The sequence below is a fragment of the Nannobrachium achirus genome (genome assembly GCF_963921795.1).
Source record: "Nannobrachium achirus genome assembly, chromosome: 12".
Taxonomy (NCBI): domain Eukaryota; kingdom Metazoa; phylum Chordata; class Actinopteri; order Myctophiformes; family Myctophidae; genus Nannobrachium; species Nannobrachium achirus.
In genome coordinates this window covers 35,963,372-35,981,527 of record NC_137832.1, presented here as the reverse complement: position 1 = coordinate 35,981,527, position 18,156 = coordinate 35,963,372, and the positions used below count along the sequence as shown (strand labels likewise).

Genomic DNA, 18,156 nt, shown 5'->3' with positions numbered 1-18,156 from the left:
ATTTCATTCATTTTTACAGCAACCATTCTTGAGGAGATTTGGGTTAAAGAGGTTCTGCTGTCATTTAAAAAAACCTAATTTGTGAACATGAGTTGTGTAATTAAAACAACTTCATTATGTGAATATGAACATGCATCTCCCCGAATTAGAGATGTTAGGCTAGGCATAAAGTAACAATCAGTTGGGGCCAGGTACTGAACTCAAAATAGCAGCAAGCAGCCAAGTGACCACACACTGCAATAAAATAGAAATTGAAAACAACCTCAAAACATTATGTATTATGTGTTGTAAGGCTTCAATAGGCTAACAACACAGATCCACTTGATGACAGGACAGCTTAGTGACAGAGTGTACATTCTCTGGATTCTCTCATCTGCATTCTCTGTCCTGTAGTCAGCTTGCTGGTCAACTACAGTTATTTGTTAATAGAAGGTGCATCCGATCCCACTATACGTCCCAATCTCACCATATCCATAGTCACAACACCCAACTAAATTCTAATTAATGCCAAACAAATACTGCATAGATAAAAAACAAAGAGAATACAAAATAGTGGAATACAATATATAAAATAAAATAAAACTTTAAATACTGTTAAACATACAGTGGTTTCAAATACATTTGTTGTGCTGGTGAACATAACCACGTCATTTTAAACTTCTAATTATATAATTGTGTGCATAAAACATAAATACTAATACTTTACAATTTCATCTTTAGTGTTATTAAGTGGACAATGTCCAAACGTGTGGTTACAGTAACACAGGGTCAGCAGCATCCTGACCAAAACCTCAAAATTTGACTTCTTCTCATTACTATTAGACATGATCTAAAATCGTCTACCACGGTGGTTTTCAACCTGGAGGCCGGGGCCCACTGGTTGGCCGTGACGATATTGCATGTGGGCCCCCAAATAATCGGCAAAACACCAAGAGCAAGATGTCATGATATTTTATCTTTAAAAACAAGAAAGGTAGAGAACCACTGGTCTACCACCAAAAAAAAAGAATATTGCAATTTCAGATTACATGCACTGATAATTCTATTCTATTTTATTTTATGACCTGATTTATACTTAGTTGCACAGCAGTGTTGTGTGCGCCATCAATCCATATCTACTGTGCAAGCTCATAACGTGTCACGCTGCGATGAATTGTGAGCTTGTAGAGTGGCTATTTCCGGTGCTTGGTACAGCGTGCATTAGAAATATAACTCAGGCTTAGGTCAAACTATTTGTGTAAAATGTATGGGTAAGAATATTTTTTTTGTATTTGTTTTCCTATTCAAAGTTCAGTTCTGGAGATATGGTTCCTGTAGGGCTGACAAGCAAATAGAAACAAACCAACATAACCATAGAATAACATCCATCAGCGAATCTGTTTAAACCCCCCCCCCCCCCGTCTCAAAAGTGGTATGAAATACACAGGTTCTCATTCATTCACCTCTTACAGTTGACATCATATCAAATGCATCATGCCAACGATAACATTGAAATAACAGACTAGAAACAAGCTTTTCCAAATGTTTCAGCCCCACATTGTATTAAAACACTGTAAACGGTTATCATACATGAGCAACATTTTGAGTGAAAAAGTCTTACTATTGATTAACAGCACTAAATTCAGCAGGGACCGGATGGATGATAAAAAGAAAATTCATTGTAATCTGCTGGGACAAAAAACTGAAAAAGTCTTATGTGAGGAAGGTTACCAGTTAGAATTCCCAGACTGGCTAGGGAAGTCTAGATAGGGAAACTGAAAATAGTAATAGTTGGTCATAACTTAAGGTAAAATTGCCCAACTGCATTGTCTCTAAATGTTGCCCTTGTATCTAGACCTTAATAAGCTGAATATTATAAAAGCCAATGCTACAGTTTTGTTCCCTGCCCTTTAGTAGGCACTTATTCTGAACTAAACGTTACTGTTCTTGTTCTTGCCCTTGGGGCCTTGTCCAGGACTGCCTTTACTTTCTGTTGACTTCCTGCCAGGTGAGTTCTGAGTGCTTCCCGACACAGAATGTTTAGTTGCAGGTGTTCCACCAGCAGAATGTTTAACAGCAGCGGCTGACTGATTGCTACCGCTGCTGCTGTTGTTGTTGTTGTTGTTGCTGTGGTTTGTGTTGCCACTCAATGTTTCCATGATGGATCTAAATGTTCCAAATGGTCGTTTACCTTCAGAACCTGTAGGAGTCCTCTCTTTCCCATGATGCCCCTTGGTTGGCTCTGCTTCCTGGTTGGAGCTCTTGTGGACCTGCTCGTCGAAGGTGACTCTCAGTTTGAGATTCTGGGATGTCTTCCGGCGAGACGAAGGGGACTTCAGGGCACTTTTGGGACTGGTGGCAACTTTCTGACCATTGCTGTGGTCATGAAACTCACCAGAACCATCTGCCGGCTTACCATCCATAGTCTCTGGATCACAAGAGGTCGGGGAAGGGTTGCAGCCGGCAACGTCAATTGATTTGGAACCCCCATGAGCAAATGCCAGCTTCCGTTCAACAGTAGAGGAAGCGGAAGATGAGGGGAGATGCTTCCTTGTCACCGAATTGAGATTATTTGTGACTGGCTCCTCCTCGGTGATTGGCAGGTGGGTAGGCCTATCAGGGCGTGTTCCACCTGCAGATGGGGCTCCAGGGTTTTTACCCTCTTCGGGCGGGTAAGTGTCTGAATCTGATTCGCTGAGAGAGCGCTGCATGATTTGCTTGAGTCTCGCTAGTTTGAGCTCTCTCTTCTCGACTAGTCCTAATCTGCGACCTCCAGGGGGACCCCCAGGAGCCGCAGAGCTACTGAGACCCTCTCTGGCTAGGCTGACAGCCGTGGGCAGCCTATCTCTGGGACATAGAGTCTCCGACATGTCCTTTCCCAGGAGCTGCCGGATCACTGAGTCTGGAGCTACACCCCCTTGTCGAACAACCCAGTGGCTGTCTCCAGGAGTCCCCTCTGCTGTCAGTGTCATCTCTGACCACGCCTCCATTGAGGGCTGATGGGAACTGGAGTCCAGAGAGGGAGAGATAACGTCTCTCTTATTATTTTCACAAATCAGTGTTGGCAGTTAGGTTCTTAATGGCATGCACACCTACGGTACTTCCACTGGCACTTGATATTATTACTACCAACACCGCTACCAACTATACGTAAAACTATATGTAAAAACTGTTTATTTCTATTTTTAGAAAGCTTCAACAACAATTTGCTGCAGTCAGCTTTTTAGTCAATATCTCTAGCAAAGATGTGGATGTAACTGTAACATGATCACGATCACGTAATAAGCATGTTCTATCTCTGAGCTGAAACCAATACTATAGAAGTGATACACAGAAGCTCTATTCTGAAATGTCCCTTTGGGGGACACTTACATAAATCATGAAGAAATGACAACCGTGACCTGTCACACACAGTTTTACTAAAGTAGCTGAGCAGAGTGCATTCATATAGTAAGCTATTGTCCTCAGAGAATTTAGATTTTGTGGGAAGGCAGTTTGAAAAGTGTGCGTTTTAGCCTACTGGGGTGTGCTGTGCTGTGCACTGTTCAGTGCTGTTCACTCTTGAAGGGGACATGAGCCAAAAGGTATAGCTGAGATATGACAGCAAATTGTATGTTGTGATTTTAATACCTTTAAGACCTTATTCATCATAGAATAATAATTGGACAGAATTGGCTCATTTCTTCCATTCTTTCACAGATAATACCGTAAAGAGAGAGATAACAATCTAATCTGCATTTTCTGTGAAGAATTTTCCTTTAACAGGACAATGTTGTTTTAGTTTGAATTAAAACAGTTTTGGCATTCGGGAACGTTAACTTTCTCAGCTAATGACCCAATTTTGAAAAGTAGTCTTTCACCCCGGGACCATGGTATTAGAAACATACTCCATGGGAATCCACCAATATTAAGTTCTGATCTGCAGTGTTAAGAAACCAGGGTTTTGCATGTGCTCATGTGTGTGTTTGTTACCTGGGTGACCTGTTGGGTGTTCCTTCTGTCTTGTTGGGATCCAGAAGTCTCTGCAGGTGGTTCTGTAGAGCCACCCTCTCTGTGGCCTGTCTGCAGGTGGACAACACACATACGTTTGAGTTTGTAGGTCGGCTATTTTCTCTATACATTCTTTTCTTTCTTTTTTCCTGAAATGGTTTGACATTTTTTGAAAATAAATGTTACATTTTCTCCTATAATGACATGCTCAACATAGGAATTGAAAGTGGTAAACTCTTGTCCCTCTTCTGGTACACACTTCTCTCTCGCTTACATTCTCAGAAACATTGTATATGCACTTTGGCTAATATGAATATTATGCTCTTTGTCTTTACAAATGAGCTTGACCACCAACACAGTCTGACAAAGCTTAGTATTGCTGTAATGGTTAACAATGACCATAACAGTAAGTAAGTCGATCTCTATTAGTAAGTAAACCATAATAGTGCCTGATACTTTCTTGCTATTTCTGATATATCAAGGTTTTATAGTTAGCCACAATGATAGTAAATCTGGCATTCCTATTTTGGGCATGTCATTAGATATGTAGGTGTACAAATGACACATTTGGAAAATGTTTTTCTTTTCAATTTTGCAAATATAAAAGATCTACAAACTCAACGCATTGTGAACTTGTAGATCTGTTATTTTTGCTACTTTACTACGACTACTTTTATATAGGGCATACATGGGCAACTGGCGGCACCTTCACTTAATGCGGCCCACAGGTTAATACTGGAATACTGATATATAATTGATTTCAGCTGTTACAATTCCACCCACGCAAACATGACTCACTTTAATTACTTCAGTCTATATAGCTTAATCACTTGACACAAGTCTTTTTTATGTCCAATGTATTTGAATTTAAGTTCAAAAGGTTAGCATAAGAACAGTCATATAAATTCATTTGAATTTAAATAAAAATGTTACTTCTCAGGAATCCAATTAAAATACCTAAAAATAATCCTGGATTCCAATTCAAAAATAGCAAAAATAGCTGATCGGCTATTTTTGCACATTTTGACTTGTGTATGCATTGTGGCCCTCTGGAGTGAATGTGGAAATATAGTAGCCCTCTCCATCATCAATGTTGCCCATCCCTGGCACAAGTGGTTAACAGCAATAGAGACTCACTCATTGAGCTGCTTGGTGAGCTTGACCACCTGCGAGGCCAGAGACATGCAGGTTTCAACAACCACCAGGTAGCGTGCACAAGTGGTGTGACCCTGCCGCTCGGCACTCTGGGAAGGCCTTTCTCCCTGCTGGTTCTGTACTGTAACATTGGAGCCGTACTCTACCAGGGTCTGGAAACAAACACACACACACACAGTTAAGAACATGGTTACTGTAGAATCACAATGTTTTGTTCAAGATGAGGTAGTCAGCCAACTAATCTGACCACAGCAGCTTGTGTCCGGCTGACATACTTCCTGACTGGCAGCTATTCAACAGTCTTATTTGCACTACAGCGCTGGGCAAGGCAGACTCATTATCCATTGTATTTAACTTCATGTTTCTGTCACTGCACTGTACACAGTAGAAATCCTCAGTGTTAATTCAACTCTGAGAGGGTACAAATGGAACCAAATGGACCCATAAGGCTCCACAGTTACACATGGATAAATTAAGCGGAAGGATTTTATTGTTTAGCCCGCTTAAAGTTGAGAGCCTTCTGCACGTTACACATTATTTTGTTTGTGCAAACAATAGTTTGTCTCTTACAGTGGAAAAATTAGCATTATTCTTGTCTCTTTGAGGGTCTTTCAGTGTGTTTTACACAATATGTTACTTGACTACGTGGTCCTGTGGAGGTAAAGTATCTTCATTCCAGACTTTTGTTTGGTGGCCAGTTTGGCCCACAGGAAACAGGCATGACTGATAACATCGGGCCCTCCATAGACGTGCAAAAGAAAACACGCCACAGCTTTCACAGCACCCGATGTGTTAAAATGAATACAATGCCGTTTTGTTGTATATGTTATGTATTTGTGTGGTATATATTATATAAATCGGAATGGGTTCAAGGCAGAATACTGCTGGAAAATAGGAAATGAGATTGATTGATTGATTGATTGATTGATTGATTGATTGATTGGAAGTTTGCAAATATGAAAAGTACAGTTTCATGACAGCACAAATCACTGGTACAAGGTCAACTAAAAGGGGATTCTAGTAAGCTTTACAGCTTATTTACACAGGAAACCTTTATGTATCCCATATAACATTGAAAGACAGACGGATAGAACATTGTACTTTCAATAGGATAACATCAATTACAAAAGCAGAAAAAGGGGGGGGGGGTAGAGAAGGGGGGGGGGACATGGGGGCTTAGTCTATTTACAAGTCTCGAGTAGCAGCCGTCTGAAGGTGACTTTTCATACCAATTTTGAAGGAGGCTAGGGATTTGCACTCCTTTAAGGCCTGCGGATCAGACTACAGTAGGTGCCTCGTATTAATGTAGGTAATAAAAATAGTGCATTGTTGCCATTGAGATGGACACTTGATTCTTTCTCCATCTATCCTTCCATCCATCAGTCAGTCTGCATACAGGTGAGGCTTGGGAGGGGGGAGGCAAGGGACCTGGATATTGGATAGGGGGGCGCTGGCACAAAAAAGGTTGAGCACCACTAGTGTATCACCCATCTGTACTGTACATACTACATCCACCCTTGCCTACCTGTATACAGGTGAGGTGTCCATACTGGGCCGCTACGTGAACAGCAGTGTTGCCATGCTGGTCTACTTCATCCAGAGAGATGGCCTGCTCCTGCATGAACTGCAGCAGCCACAGCAACACCTTCTCCTGGAGAGAGAGTCAGATGAAAATCACACACAGAGACATCGTTCACGTGTAGAGCATCACCTCCAGGCACGTGCAATACTTAATAATATTGACCTTTCACTCTATGACCCGAGAATAAGGATGCGTTCAAGTGGTTAATGTAATACAAAAATAAATCCTATTACACAAAGTCGGCGCCCCCCCTGTTGAGGACCCCTGCTATATACTTTTATATTTTCACTATTTAAATGTTTGCCTATGATGACATGCCCAAAATAGGCACACAATCTGCAAGCCGTGGCAATTCTTAGAAATAAAACGCGTGTGTTGGTTACCTGTCCGTATCTGCCAGCATAGTGGATCAGACTGGGGTGTTCTCTGGTACAGCTGAGCTCTGCTATGGCCTCTGTTTCACTCACCATCCACCTCACACACTCCAGATGGCCATTCTGAAACACACACACACACGTTTTCAAGATTTCTCCAGCTTAAAGAGGGTATGCGTGACATCATCATCATCATAACTGGAAGTTAAGCGGGAACGCCTACTGAGAGGCAAAAAACTACTTTCTGGCCTTGACAGCCCATACATCCAAACATAAAAGTCCTTTCTGATTGCATTAAACGTAGTTAAACTAACGTTGCCACTCACTTTGCCACTCGATCTGCCATTCACTTTATGCATGCGCATACCCTCTATACTGTTAATATTGTCAATGGTATTGAGTGTGTAAGTAACCTGTACATATTTTGTTTCAGATTGTATTGTATTGTATTGTATTGTGTACACTTCTGCTTTGGCAATGTAAACGTATGTTTTCTCATGCCAATGAAGCCCTTTGAATTGAATTGAATTGGTCCTACTTTTTGTTACCACCACTGTTTTATTAGATTGTCTGCTCTCCCAATACATTGTATTGTAGTTATTTATTGAACTTGTGTCGTTCCTTTTGCCCTACCTTGACCCCCAGGCCTGCAGGAGTGAGTTGCTGGCTGTTGCGTTCATTGAGGCCGTCCTCCCCCATCAGAGAGGTGAGGTGCTGGAGACAATCCGCATGGCCCTGGCAGGCTGAGATATGGAGCAGGTTGTTCCCCTCCTCGTCCCTGATCAACTCCAGGTTGTCTGCCGCTAGGTGTGGCTACAGAGCAGAGAGGAGGCAGTTTAACCCTGCAAGGCCCAGCGATGCTTTTTTGGCAACATCTTTTAAATATTTTTGAAAAAAATGTTATAAGGGTTTTCCTGATCTTTTTTTCACATTAACATCACCATGAAATCCTATTGTTTAGTATTACAATACCATTGGCCACGATATATGCATATAAATACCCTCCACAGAGGCTGACATTCACACAACTTCAAGATCTCTGGAATCCAGAGTCTAGACGAACAACATCTCACTTTTTCACTGAAGCTATTCCTCACAAAAACACAAGTAAAATGCATGTAATATATATATATTTTTTTTTACGTGATCATTAGAATGTCTAGAACATGTACCTATGTTATTATTGTGAAAAATATCCCCAAAATGCAAATTAGAGCATGATTTATGATTTATGGCAATAAAACCTTACAAAAACATTATTAATTTTTAAACATTACATTTTCCTCTGATTAGGACTCCTACAACACCATCTGATTTTTTTTTTTTTTTTTGGCAAGTAGAAATTAATGTGGGTCTTGCAGGGTTAAAACAAATCTACAGCTCTATTCACTGTAACACCAAGAACAATAAATAAGGACTCTGCATCCCACTCTGTGGGTTCTTGTTTTGAGTTCCGCAGAAACTAGACTGCACTCTGTCAAGGTGCCAACTTGCGTCTTGTGCACTCGTGGCCATATATGGCGTAGTTGCGCGCCAGCAGAGCGCGCAAGTACTGCGATCAGTGCCAGGTATGTGGGTATGTGACGACACTTGGTGGTTGGTTGGTGGTGACATCTCAGACCTCACATCTAGAGCGAGGGTTATTTATATCAGGTCACACTTGTTGGTGGTCACCGAGAATGCCGTTTCCACATTGGCTACCTCCACCTGCCTCCATCCACTTTCACCCACCTCCACCCAGTTTCACCCACCTCCGATCACTTTCAACCACCTCCACCCGCTTTCACTCACCTCCAGCCATTTATATCAGGTCACACTTGTTGATGGTGATGTCACCAAGAATGCTGGTCCCTCATTGGCAAGGCGGCCGGCCACCGAACACCACCGAACGCAGTACTTGCCCGCTCAGCTGGCACAAGTAACAACACTTTTATGTCCTATTTCCCCTAACAGCCCCCTCTCTTATGATGTCACATTCACCAGGAGCAAGTTTTGTCCCTCTGTGACGATGTCACACTCACCAGCAGCGAGATCTGTCCCTCTCTGATGATGTTGATGATGTTCTGGTTTTTCTTTGTCTCTTCGTCCACCTCGCCTCCTCCTGCTCCTCCGTAGCCTCTGGAGACTCCTACTCCAGGGGGCCTGCCCTTGGAGCTGTCCTGCCTGCTCAGACTGCAGCCTGCCATGGGGAACTTCATGCCCTGGAGCTGGCCACCTGGAGCCTCCAAACCAGGCCTCTGGTTCTGGGAGTCTGAGTATACCCTCGCTGACAGCAGCTTATCTGGAAATGAACATCAGTATTTAGGTAAAAATGATTTAATATAGTTAACTATAGTTTACTGAACAATACAAATATATTGATATTGAAAACTGAGATAGCTATGAAATAACAAACAGAAAAGAGATGCTTAGACTAGAAAAAGTGCTCCTCGGTACACAGGTCTTAGCCAGGTAAGGTAAGTTATTGTGGGCCAGCAATGTTCGGAATGCATGGGCCTCCTGGTGGTGCTAAAACAAGCATGTGTGAACTTTCACGGCAATTGGACCGTTCATGATTTGAGGCCTTTTGTTCAAAACGAACCACTCCTGCAAACTTTAGATGCTAATCTTAGGTCGATGGAATATGAAAGATCGGACAGATTGGTCTTGATCACTTGACTATAGAGATACTGTGTACCAATTTGGGTGATGTTTGGACAAAATCTGTAGGAGTTATATCACAACATGTATTTTGCAAAAATCGGCCTCCTAGTGGCACTATAACAGACGGACACATGGACGGACGGACGGACAGACAGACAGACAGACAGGGTGCAAAACATATTCTCGGCCAAGCCTTTGGCCTGGCAGAGACAAAAAGACCTGAAAATATCAAGACATTAGCCAAGGAGGTAAAAAGATAATTATCAAACATAGTACCTGCATCAGAGAAGGAGGAGAGAGAGGAGGAGCAGCTGAGGTGTCCAGGGGAGTGGTGGTCAGGGAGGTACGCTCCTCCTGCAGCAGGGGAGCGGTGGAGGTGATGGTGGTGGAAGTCTGGGTCCATGGATTTAGACTTCCTCAGGTCTGACCACTTCACTGGCGACAGCACACAGTACTGTAGAACCAGTTCAGATGAGAAAAGATGATTATGGTTAACTTGGGCACATAATTGAATGGCAGTTGAATGGAAAGAGTAGAGATGGTGAGAGCACTATCACAGCTATTTAGACAGATGTAATGCAAATAAACCCTACAACTCACTCTTGAGTTTTATCTGAAACTACCCCTAACAAACACGAGCAGTCCAACATAGTCATCAGATCTTAGCAAGTGCATGTAGTCGTTTCAAGGAAGAGTGTCCACCAGGGACGTGCAGAGAATGTTAGAGAGGCAGGGGCTGACATTTCTAAAAGGGCCTTTTGGTGAAAATATTTAAAATAGCAGACCTCCAAGCTCACAACGCGTCGCAGCGTGTTTCTACACATGAGAGGGCAATTCTTTCAACATAAGATGCTGGATTCAAGTTCAGGAGAGTTTGGACGAGGCAAATCTCTTGAACACTGCCTTCAGTTATGGCATGGAAAGAGGGCATTAACATTTCTTTCACCATAGTAAAAACGGCATTCATTGTTCTGGAGAGGGTACTTTTTACAGACAGGTAAAAGGGCAGGGGCTCAAGCCCCCTCAGATGTTTATGTGTGCACGTGCCTGGTGTCCACAGCCCATAGACCTCCTCACCTGTGTCTGGGCACTGAGAGGCTCATTGTGGGGAAGGGCTGAGCTCTTCAAGCTCCCTCGCGGGTTCCTTTCCAGAGTGCCTCCTCCCAGGTTACTGCCAGTGATGGTGCGCTTGTCGTGGGGCACGCGAGGCAGTGTGGACATCTGCTGGCTGGATTTAATGTAAGGCACGTCCAGGATCTCATCCATGTCCAGATCGTAGTGCTCCAGCTCTCCAAACAGAGCCTGGGCATTGTTGCCTCCTCCACCAACACCCAAGCCTTTTGCCTTCCCCCCCTGACCGTCAGAAGAGGTTGAAGGCTGGGCTAGTTTATCCGTGCCCGAGTCCTCTTTGCCGTCTTCCCCCTGCTCTGCCGGTGCCTGTCCCTGTACCTGTCCTTGGCCGTGGCCCTGGCCTTTGCCATCTGAGTCTGTGTCATTGGTCTCTGGCTGGTGTTTCAGAGGGGAGACCCTCTTCACCGGGCGGAACTTGCTGTGGACGTCAGCGAGGCCTGTGGGTTTGATCCCTCCTCCAGAGTGAGACGAGACACCGCGGCTCCAGTTGATGGCTGGCGCTGGGTGAAGCCGGGGGGAAAAGTTAAGACATTATTTCCCTTTTTTTCAATGTACAGTGTTTGGTGGTAATTCTGCTACATTGGCCAATGCAGAAGAAGGTGACAGGGAAGAGAGGGTAAGGACACAGGTTATGTGGGGAACACATTAACGGACTACAGGTTGTATTTTGATTGTCTTAAGTACCAGCTCTTATACCTTAACTTAATGGCCTGTCCATGCTGTCTCCGTGCAGGCGAGCACCAAACTTTTCGTCAGAGAATTCCGACTTTCCGACGTGCAGCTTTCCGAACTCTAATTCGGGGGAATGCTTTTCAGAAGATGTGAGTGACGTCATTTTGTAGTTGAACCGGACCTTTCCGACTAAAGGTTTGGTAGTCGGAGACAATATGGACAGGCCTTTAAGTTAAGGCGTAAGAGCTGGTACTTAAGACAATCAAAATAGAGCCCTTAGTCGCCAAGACACCTGAAATGTGTCATTTAATTTAAACGAATCCACTTTAAGCTAGTCGACGGCACTCTAATTGAGTGTGTACAAGGGATAATTACCGCATATACACACTAACATAAGATTAAGCTATGCACAGATTTAGTTCAGTACATATTAACTTCATTTCCCCCCTCCAAATTCAGCATCTTATTTGATATCTTTAATGAGGTCGATAAAGCTATATTCCAGGACCTTCAACCTTATTGTATGAAGAAGAATAAAATAGTGCTTAAGTAGTTAATCTAATTGATTTAGATTATTATAAAAAATCAAGTACCTGTAGAATGTTTTTGCATCGATTTGTTGATATATAAAAAAATACGAAAATTGCTTGATTCAATCGATAGAATAATCGATAAGAAAATAATGGACATTTACAGCCATGCTGAATAACACCATACAAGGAGGCTTCAGGGAGCTCTACCTGGTCTGTCTTCTCCCTGGACATCACTCCTTCTGGACAGCTCTGGAATGCTCTTTAGGGACGTCACAGCATACTGCAGAGAGCAACAGAGAGAGTAAGGCTAATGAATACAGTGAAAGTATTTTATTTTTTCCTTTCCAATTTAGGTGCTGCATATATTGTCCCTGTCACTGCCAACACCTACTGGTTCGTCTTGGGGTCGTCCCCCACATGATTTTGGGGGGTCCACAGATGACAGTAAGATACAAAAATGATTGTGTTGGGGCAATATTTTTATTTAGCAATTTCCAAATGATAGTACACAGTGGTACCATTTTTTCCTCCAACTAACTGTGGGCAGATTTGCCCAAAGGTTGGCTCAATTCATGCGTGTGTGTGTGGGTGTATGTGCGTGCGTGCGTGCGTGCGTGCGTGCGTGCGTGCGTGTGCGTGTGCGTGTGTGCGTGCGTTTAAGGTCACTAATTAATACTGACCACTGCATCATCAGAGAAGTCAATCTCATCAAGGTCCAGGTATTCAGGAGCTTCCATCTTCACACACCATCATCAGCCACTGTACTGTACGACACACAAACACAACATTACTGATATACAATGTATAATCAACACAGGACTGTCACATTCAATATGCCATAGTTCTTACTAAATAAATACATGTTGTGTCCTACTCATACAATATAGTGATACACACTTTGATTCTATGTTAAGCCTAGTTTAAGTATGATGCTGTTGCTTGCCAAAAAGAACAGCTCACAATGCATGTGCTATTTGTATATCTGTTCTTTTTGGCAAGTGAAACGGTTGCGCGATGGAGCATTGGATTTTCCCCTTAGCAGCTGATAAGCGAAACACAAAACAAGCCTATTTCTGATTGGGTCCTGGATGTAGAAATCCAGACCAATGCTGGACAGACTACTTAATCCTCTGCAAACTGGTTAATCTCTAGATCAAAGCCAACAAAAGGTTCTAGGATAATCAGGTATAATTAGACGGCAGTGTGACACACTTTAAAAAGACGCATTTCACCACCCTATACAAACAACACAGTGGCGACCTTTCCTTTTCTTTAACAAGTATGTATATTTAACATTACAAGTCCACTATGTTTTAAAACATTCCAACCACAGTGCAGCTGTTTCAACAACTAAATAGAATAGTAACCCTTGAATGATTACAGTAGGCTATACTTGCTAAAATGTCTGGTAGTGTAGACACACGTTGCCAACCATAGCTGAGATTTTCCAGTAGTTGGCTGGTGACTATGATGTTATTTCCCACCCTAGGCCTGTGTGTTCAAAACAAAAGGATGGGTTCTTGCCTTGTAACCTAAACATAAGACATGTTTTTAACTCTCTGAGTGATTGAGGTCTCGATACAATGGCAACAGCTGGACACAAGTTTCTAATGTTAGGGTTGAAGCTTGCAGAGCTTTATTTAGGATTGTTGTGTTTTCAAACACTGAAGTGTGGAAAGATCTTTGTTCTGAATAGGGTTGGGACAATATGAAAATGTCATATCACGGTGATTGTGATAAAAGTAATCGCAATTTACGATATTATCGCGATAATCAAAATCCATTATCCTGGGGCGGAACATTTGCCAAAAAATAGAAGAGTTGTGAGCTTGTATATCGGCTATTTTTTGGCAAAGACATTTGATATAGAGTGAAAAAAGACTGTATCGAGTATGTATATTAGTAAAAGTACCTTTTACCAATTATACAGTAGAGGGTTTAAGTGGTACCGGATATGCAGCTCGGCAAATAAAAAGTGAATTGATGACGGAGGATGATATCACGATAAATTAAATCTCCCCGATATGATTATCATGAGTGTTTTTTTGTCACGATAAACGATAATATCGCTTATCGTCCCATCCCTGGTTCTGAGTTAGATAAAGGGCTCAGAATGTTACAAAGGGGCTGTTTTTTTCCACATTCTTTTCAATCATTCGTACCAATCGGCATTTACCGCACAACTAAATTAACCATTGTACTTTTTGTAATCTTCAGAGCACTGTAATCTTAAGACAATGGATAACTGTACAACTACAGTCGACTTCAAATCTTTAGGCTGATACACCAAATCAAAGCACTGCACTGCATGTTTCGTTTTGTTAGATGGTACAGCCAAGTTGATAAATCTGTAGAGCAGCCAAAGAGAGAGAGAGAAGGATGGGAGAGAACTTCAGAATCACCGCCAAGAGTCTTCTACTGTTATCTACAGTACACAATCTCAGATTGCGATTGTCTGTCTCTCTCTCTCTCTCTCTCTTTCTCTCTCTGTGTGTCAGTGTGTGTGTGTGTGTGTGTGTGTGTGTGTGTGTGTGTGTGTGTGTGTGTGTGTGTGTGTGTGTGTGTGTGTGTGTCCGAGCACACAGTCTAAAATTGGTCTAATACTGGTCTAGAAATTAAAGTTTTTAGATGTCTAAACTTGGACTATATGTTGATTAGACGTCTAATAGACGTCTGTCTACATATAGACGTCTAAATTTCTAAACCAGTGTTAGACCAATTTTAGTCTCTCTCTCTCTGTGTGTGTGTGTGTGTGTGTGTGTGTGTGTGTGTGTGTGTGTGTGTGTGTGTGTGTGTGTGTGTGTGTGTGTGTGTGTGAATTTGTCTAGCTCTTAAAGTCTAGCCAACTGCAAATTAACTACACAAGCATACCTGTGAAACTTGGTGCAGAATGGAAAAAGAGCTGTCATCCAAATTAGTAAGCCTGACTGTTCTGTTGAGTCCATTGGGTCTAGCCCACAATTTAACCCTGACTGTCATTAGATCTCAACAAGAATTTACTATATTATTAAATGTACAGTTATAGTAAAATATAAGGATGAATATCCAATGACATGCTATACTTTACATTTGATTAGTCTTGGATCAAGAGATCATCTATCATAGATGTATTTGATCGATTTCACATAGAAGTAAAAGTCAGACTGGATAAAATACATCTATGAGTCTTGATCTAAGGCTAGCATTTTATTAACTGATCAAAATTGCAACCATTTATGTAAGTGTGACTTGCATCATCTCATCATGTTACTTTGAAAAGACAATACCCAGCTGTGACAAACAAACACACAGAAACAACAAGTTACACCATAAATTTTCCAAAACATTTTGACAACATATAGGCAGATTTAGTTGACCTTGTACCAGTGATTTCTTTGTACTGTCATGATGAAACTGTACTTTTTCCTATGCAACATTCTAAGAAATGCTTCTATCAATCAATACATTAACCATCGGAAATACTGATAGATATAGTATCTCTTGATAGCCAGCCTTTAAGTATTTATATTATTAAGCTTGTCCCTGCAAGTTATAAGTGATCCTGATCCATTATATGCCAGCTACTGTAACATCTTGTACCTTCCCAGGAAACGGTCGGTAGACTGGGATGTAGCCAGTTTAGCCATAATTTGCTTAGTTCTAGCAAAAAGCAAAAGCTCGCTAATTATAGTACAGCTAGATGGCTGATCAGCATCACAAGAAGCTAGCTAGTTAGCTTGCTGGCTCTAGCTATACAGTCAAGCACTTGGAAAATTAGGTCAAAACAGAATGGCTCAGGTAAAACCGTCCTACAGCAGCACACTGTGCACAAGACACACAACCAAAATACAAAGACTTGTTTTCCTGAAAACAACTGAAGGACTTTAATCTACCGTACCTTATTGAAGATGATGAGATGAGGAAAGTAATAGCTTGGCAAACTGAGAGCTAGCTAAAGCGCTAGCTATAGAATCCTTGGATCCAGCTGTTTTTTTCCTTCTTGCTGTCTTGAAGCACAAAGGCTTTGACATATGATGGGGAGTTGCTGAGAGAGCGGAAGTGGCTGCAGTTGGCTCGATCGGTCCGTTATCCTTAGAAATAAAGCCTAGAATAAAATCCATTAACTTTACACCAAGGGCTATTCCAACAATTTTACTTTCTCTATCTTAAGGTATTCTGAAAAAATTAAAGAAAAAAGTGGACATTCTAATTAATTGTTTTATGTAAATGTATGCGATTATATAAACTGCCATTTAACTGATTATGGGTAATAATAATTGTAATAATAATAATATATTTAAAACAAATATGTACATTTATAATTTTTCGGGGTGGTTTTAGTTGTAACTATGAGCCATTTTATACATTTAAAGTTGGCATTGTATATTCGGCCGATGAAATACAACCATACTTTTATCTGTCAGCAAAAAGAAAAGAAAAGAAAAAAAGAGAGGGGGGGTTGCACTGCGAGTCTGCGACATAAACATAGTGTTCCATAATTATAGCCTTCTGAATGCCTGTGGGTATTATAAGATCGCAACATTAAGATTTTAGATACAACAGTGCCATCTTGTGGTCACATCCAAAACTTACACAGGTTTAAGTAGGGAGCTTTCTCTCATGTTATTCTGAAATCTACAGCTATGGATAATAATGCAACTACATTTAATTAATTAATAGAAACGAAATATAAATACTGGCCTCCATCATAGTGCAGTGACATGTGCAGTATACAGACAGTAGACCTACTGGTAGCCTACACTGTAGGCCTGTTTCAGTCACCAGGCCTAATACATTATGCACATATTCTTGTTCTCAATGGATGCTCACTGAGAGCTGACTTTTAGCCTTGACCTTGAAAAGACATAATATGTCAAATAACAACATTTCTCTATCAACGTTGCTCTTTGCCCGTGGGCCAGTCACAAGCCACTTTTTAGTTTTGACTTATAAGAGGTTTATAATGCATGTGGTGAGAGACGACAGAACCAGGTGGAAACTGGTCTACACTTTTCCTATGCAAACTTCTAATACATTTATGTAGAGTGTAAAAAAATTTAAAGTTTTTTTCTTCTTCTTCTTCTTCTTCTTTTCTTCTTCTTCTTTTTGCCACGTACAGTGAGACATGGTCATGGATGATATCTCACTGGCCTGGGGTATGTGAGGAGGTTCCAAGTGGTCCCCAGCCATAAAGTGTATCAGCATTACTTTATTTACAAGAAGTTTACACAATTAGAGAATGAAGAAGAATTTGAATTTTGATCATAGTTTGTCTGTTATACCACATCAATATGGCTGGAATTTTGGACAGAATCATATGGAATGTTGGTTGTGAGAGTGCATTGTTTGGTATTGAGTGATCATTGAGGCGTGTAAAATGTGTCTAGATGTTGTGGGTTGAATGGTGATGAAGAGATTGAATAGGATTTCATGACCAAAAATATCATGTATACTGATTTACGTGCTAAGATAAAATGTGATGGACTCATAGAAAAGAAATTGTTTCGCAAAAGTCCACCTCCAAAGGCAGATTAGAACAATGCAGGCCAGATGTTTTACCTTGGGTCTTCAACAGGGGGTCCGGGACCCCTAGGAGATCCCCAGAGTTACTACAGGGGGTCCTCCAAATCTTTGAGTGATAGAAACTTTTTTCTTCTTTTCGATATTAACCACTTGAACCCTAGTGTCCATATTCTGATAGCTTTAGCCAAAAATAGCAGATCTATACAAGCTCACAACGCCTCGCGCTGTGAGGTGTTGTGAGCTTGTATATCAGCTATTTTCGGCAAAGTGGTTTGGTGAGGGTAAAAAGAGCAGACTAAGTACAAGGTGAAAGGTCAAGTTTATTAAGTATTGACGGTTCAAGTGGTTGAATATCTGAAAACAGTACACAAATTGACATGAATCCAATAAACTGATGATCGTGCTGTCAAACAATTAAACTACCGGTATATGGAATCTATGAAAAGATTGTGGGGGTCCCCTCTTCATCTGTCTCTCAACTAAGGGGTACTTAGCCTGAAAACGTTAAAGACCCCTGCTCTAGGGACTAGGGAGACAATAGTAGTGGTGGCGGAGACTATAATAATAGTAAAAATAATAAACCACACACATTCAC

At 41.5% G+C, this 18,156-nt stretch overlaps 1 protein-coding gene across 1 annotated transcript; it reads right to left on the bottom strand.

Annotated features, from left to right (window-relative positions):
• Positions 1-1,017: 1,017 nt before the first annotated feature.
• sncaip (synuclein, alpha interacting protein) lies at positions 1,018-16,041 on the bottom strand. Its single transcript, XM_080738938.1, has 12 exons — positions 15,937-16,041; positions 12,740-12,823; positions 12,267-12,339; positions 10,801-11,354; positions 10,000-10,177; positions 9,102-9,361; positions 7,714-7,893; positions 7,090-7,203; positions 6,650-6,775; positions 5,107-5,276; positions 3,952-4,041; positions 1,018-2,985 (listed from the first exon to the last, which is right to left on the bottom strand). The coding sequence occupies exons 2-12, from the start codon at positions 12,794-12,796 to the stop codon at positions 1,911-1,913; spliced, it is 2,877 nt and encodes a 958-aa protein (XP_080595064.1). The 5' UTR covers positions 12,797-12,823; positions 15,937-16,041; the 3' UTR covers positions 1,018-1,910.
• Between the last annotated feature and the right edge of the window lie 2,115 nt (positions 16,042-18,156).

Coding starts and splice junctions, on each gene's coding strand:
- sncaip (XM_080738938.1), bottom strand. CDS start 12,796: ATGGAAGCTCCTGAATACCTGGACCTTGATGAGATTGACTTCTCTGAT. Junction 10,178..10,800: donor CTCTCAGTGCCCAGACACAG/GTGAGGAGGTCT, acceptor CTGGTTCTACAG/TACTGTGTGCTGTCGCCAGT. Junction 7,204..7,713: donor CTGCAGGCCTGGGGGTCAAG/GTAGGGCAAAAG, acceptor TGTGTGTTTCAG/AATGGCCATCTGGAGTGTGT.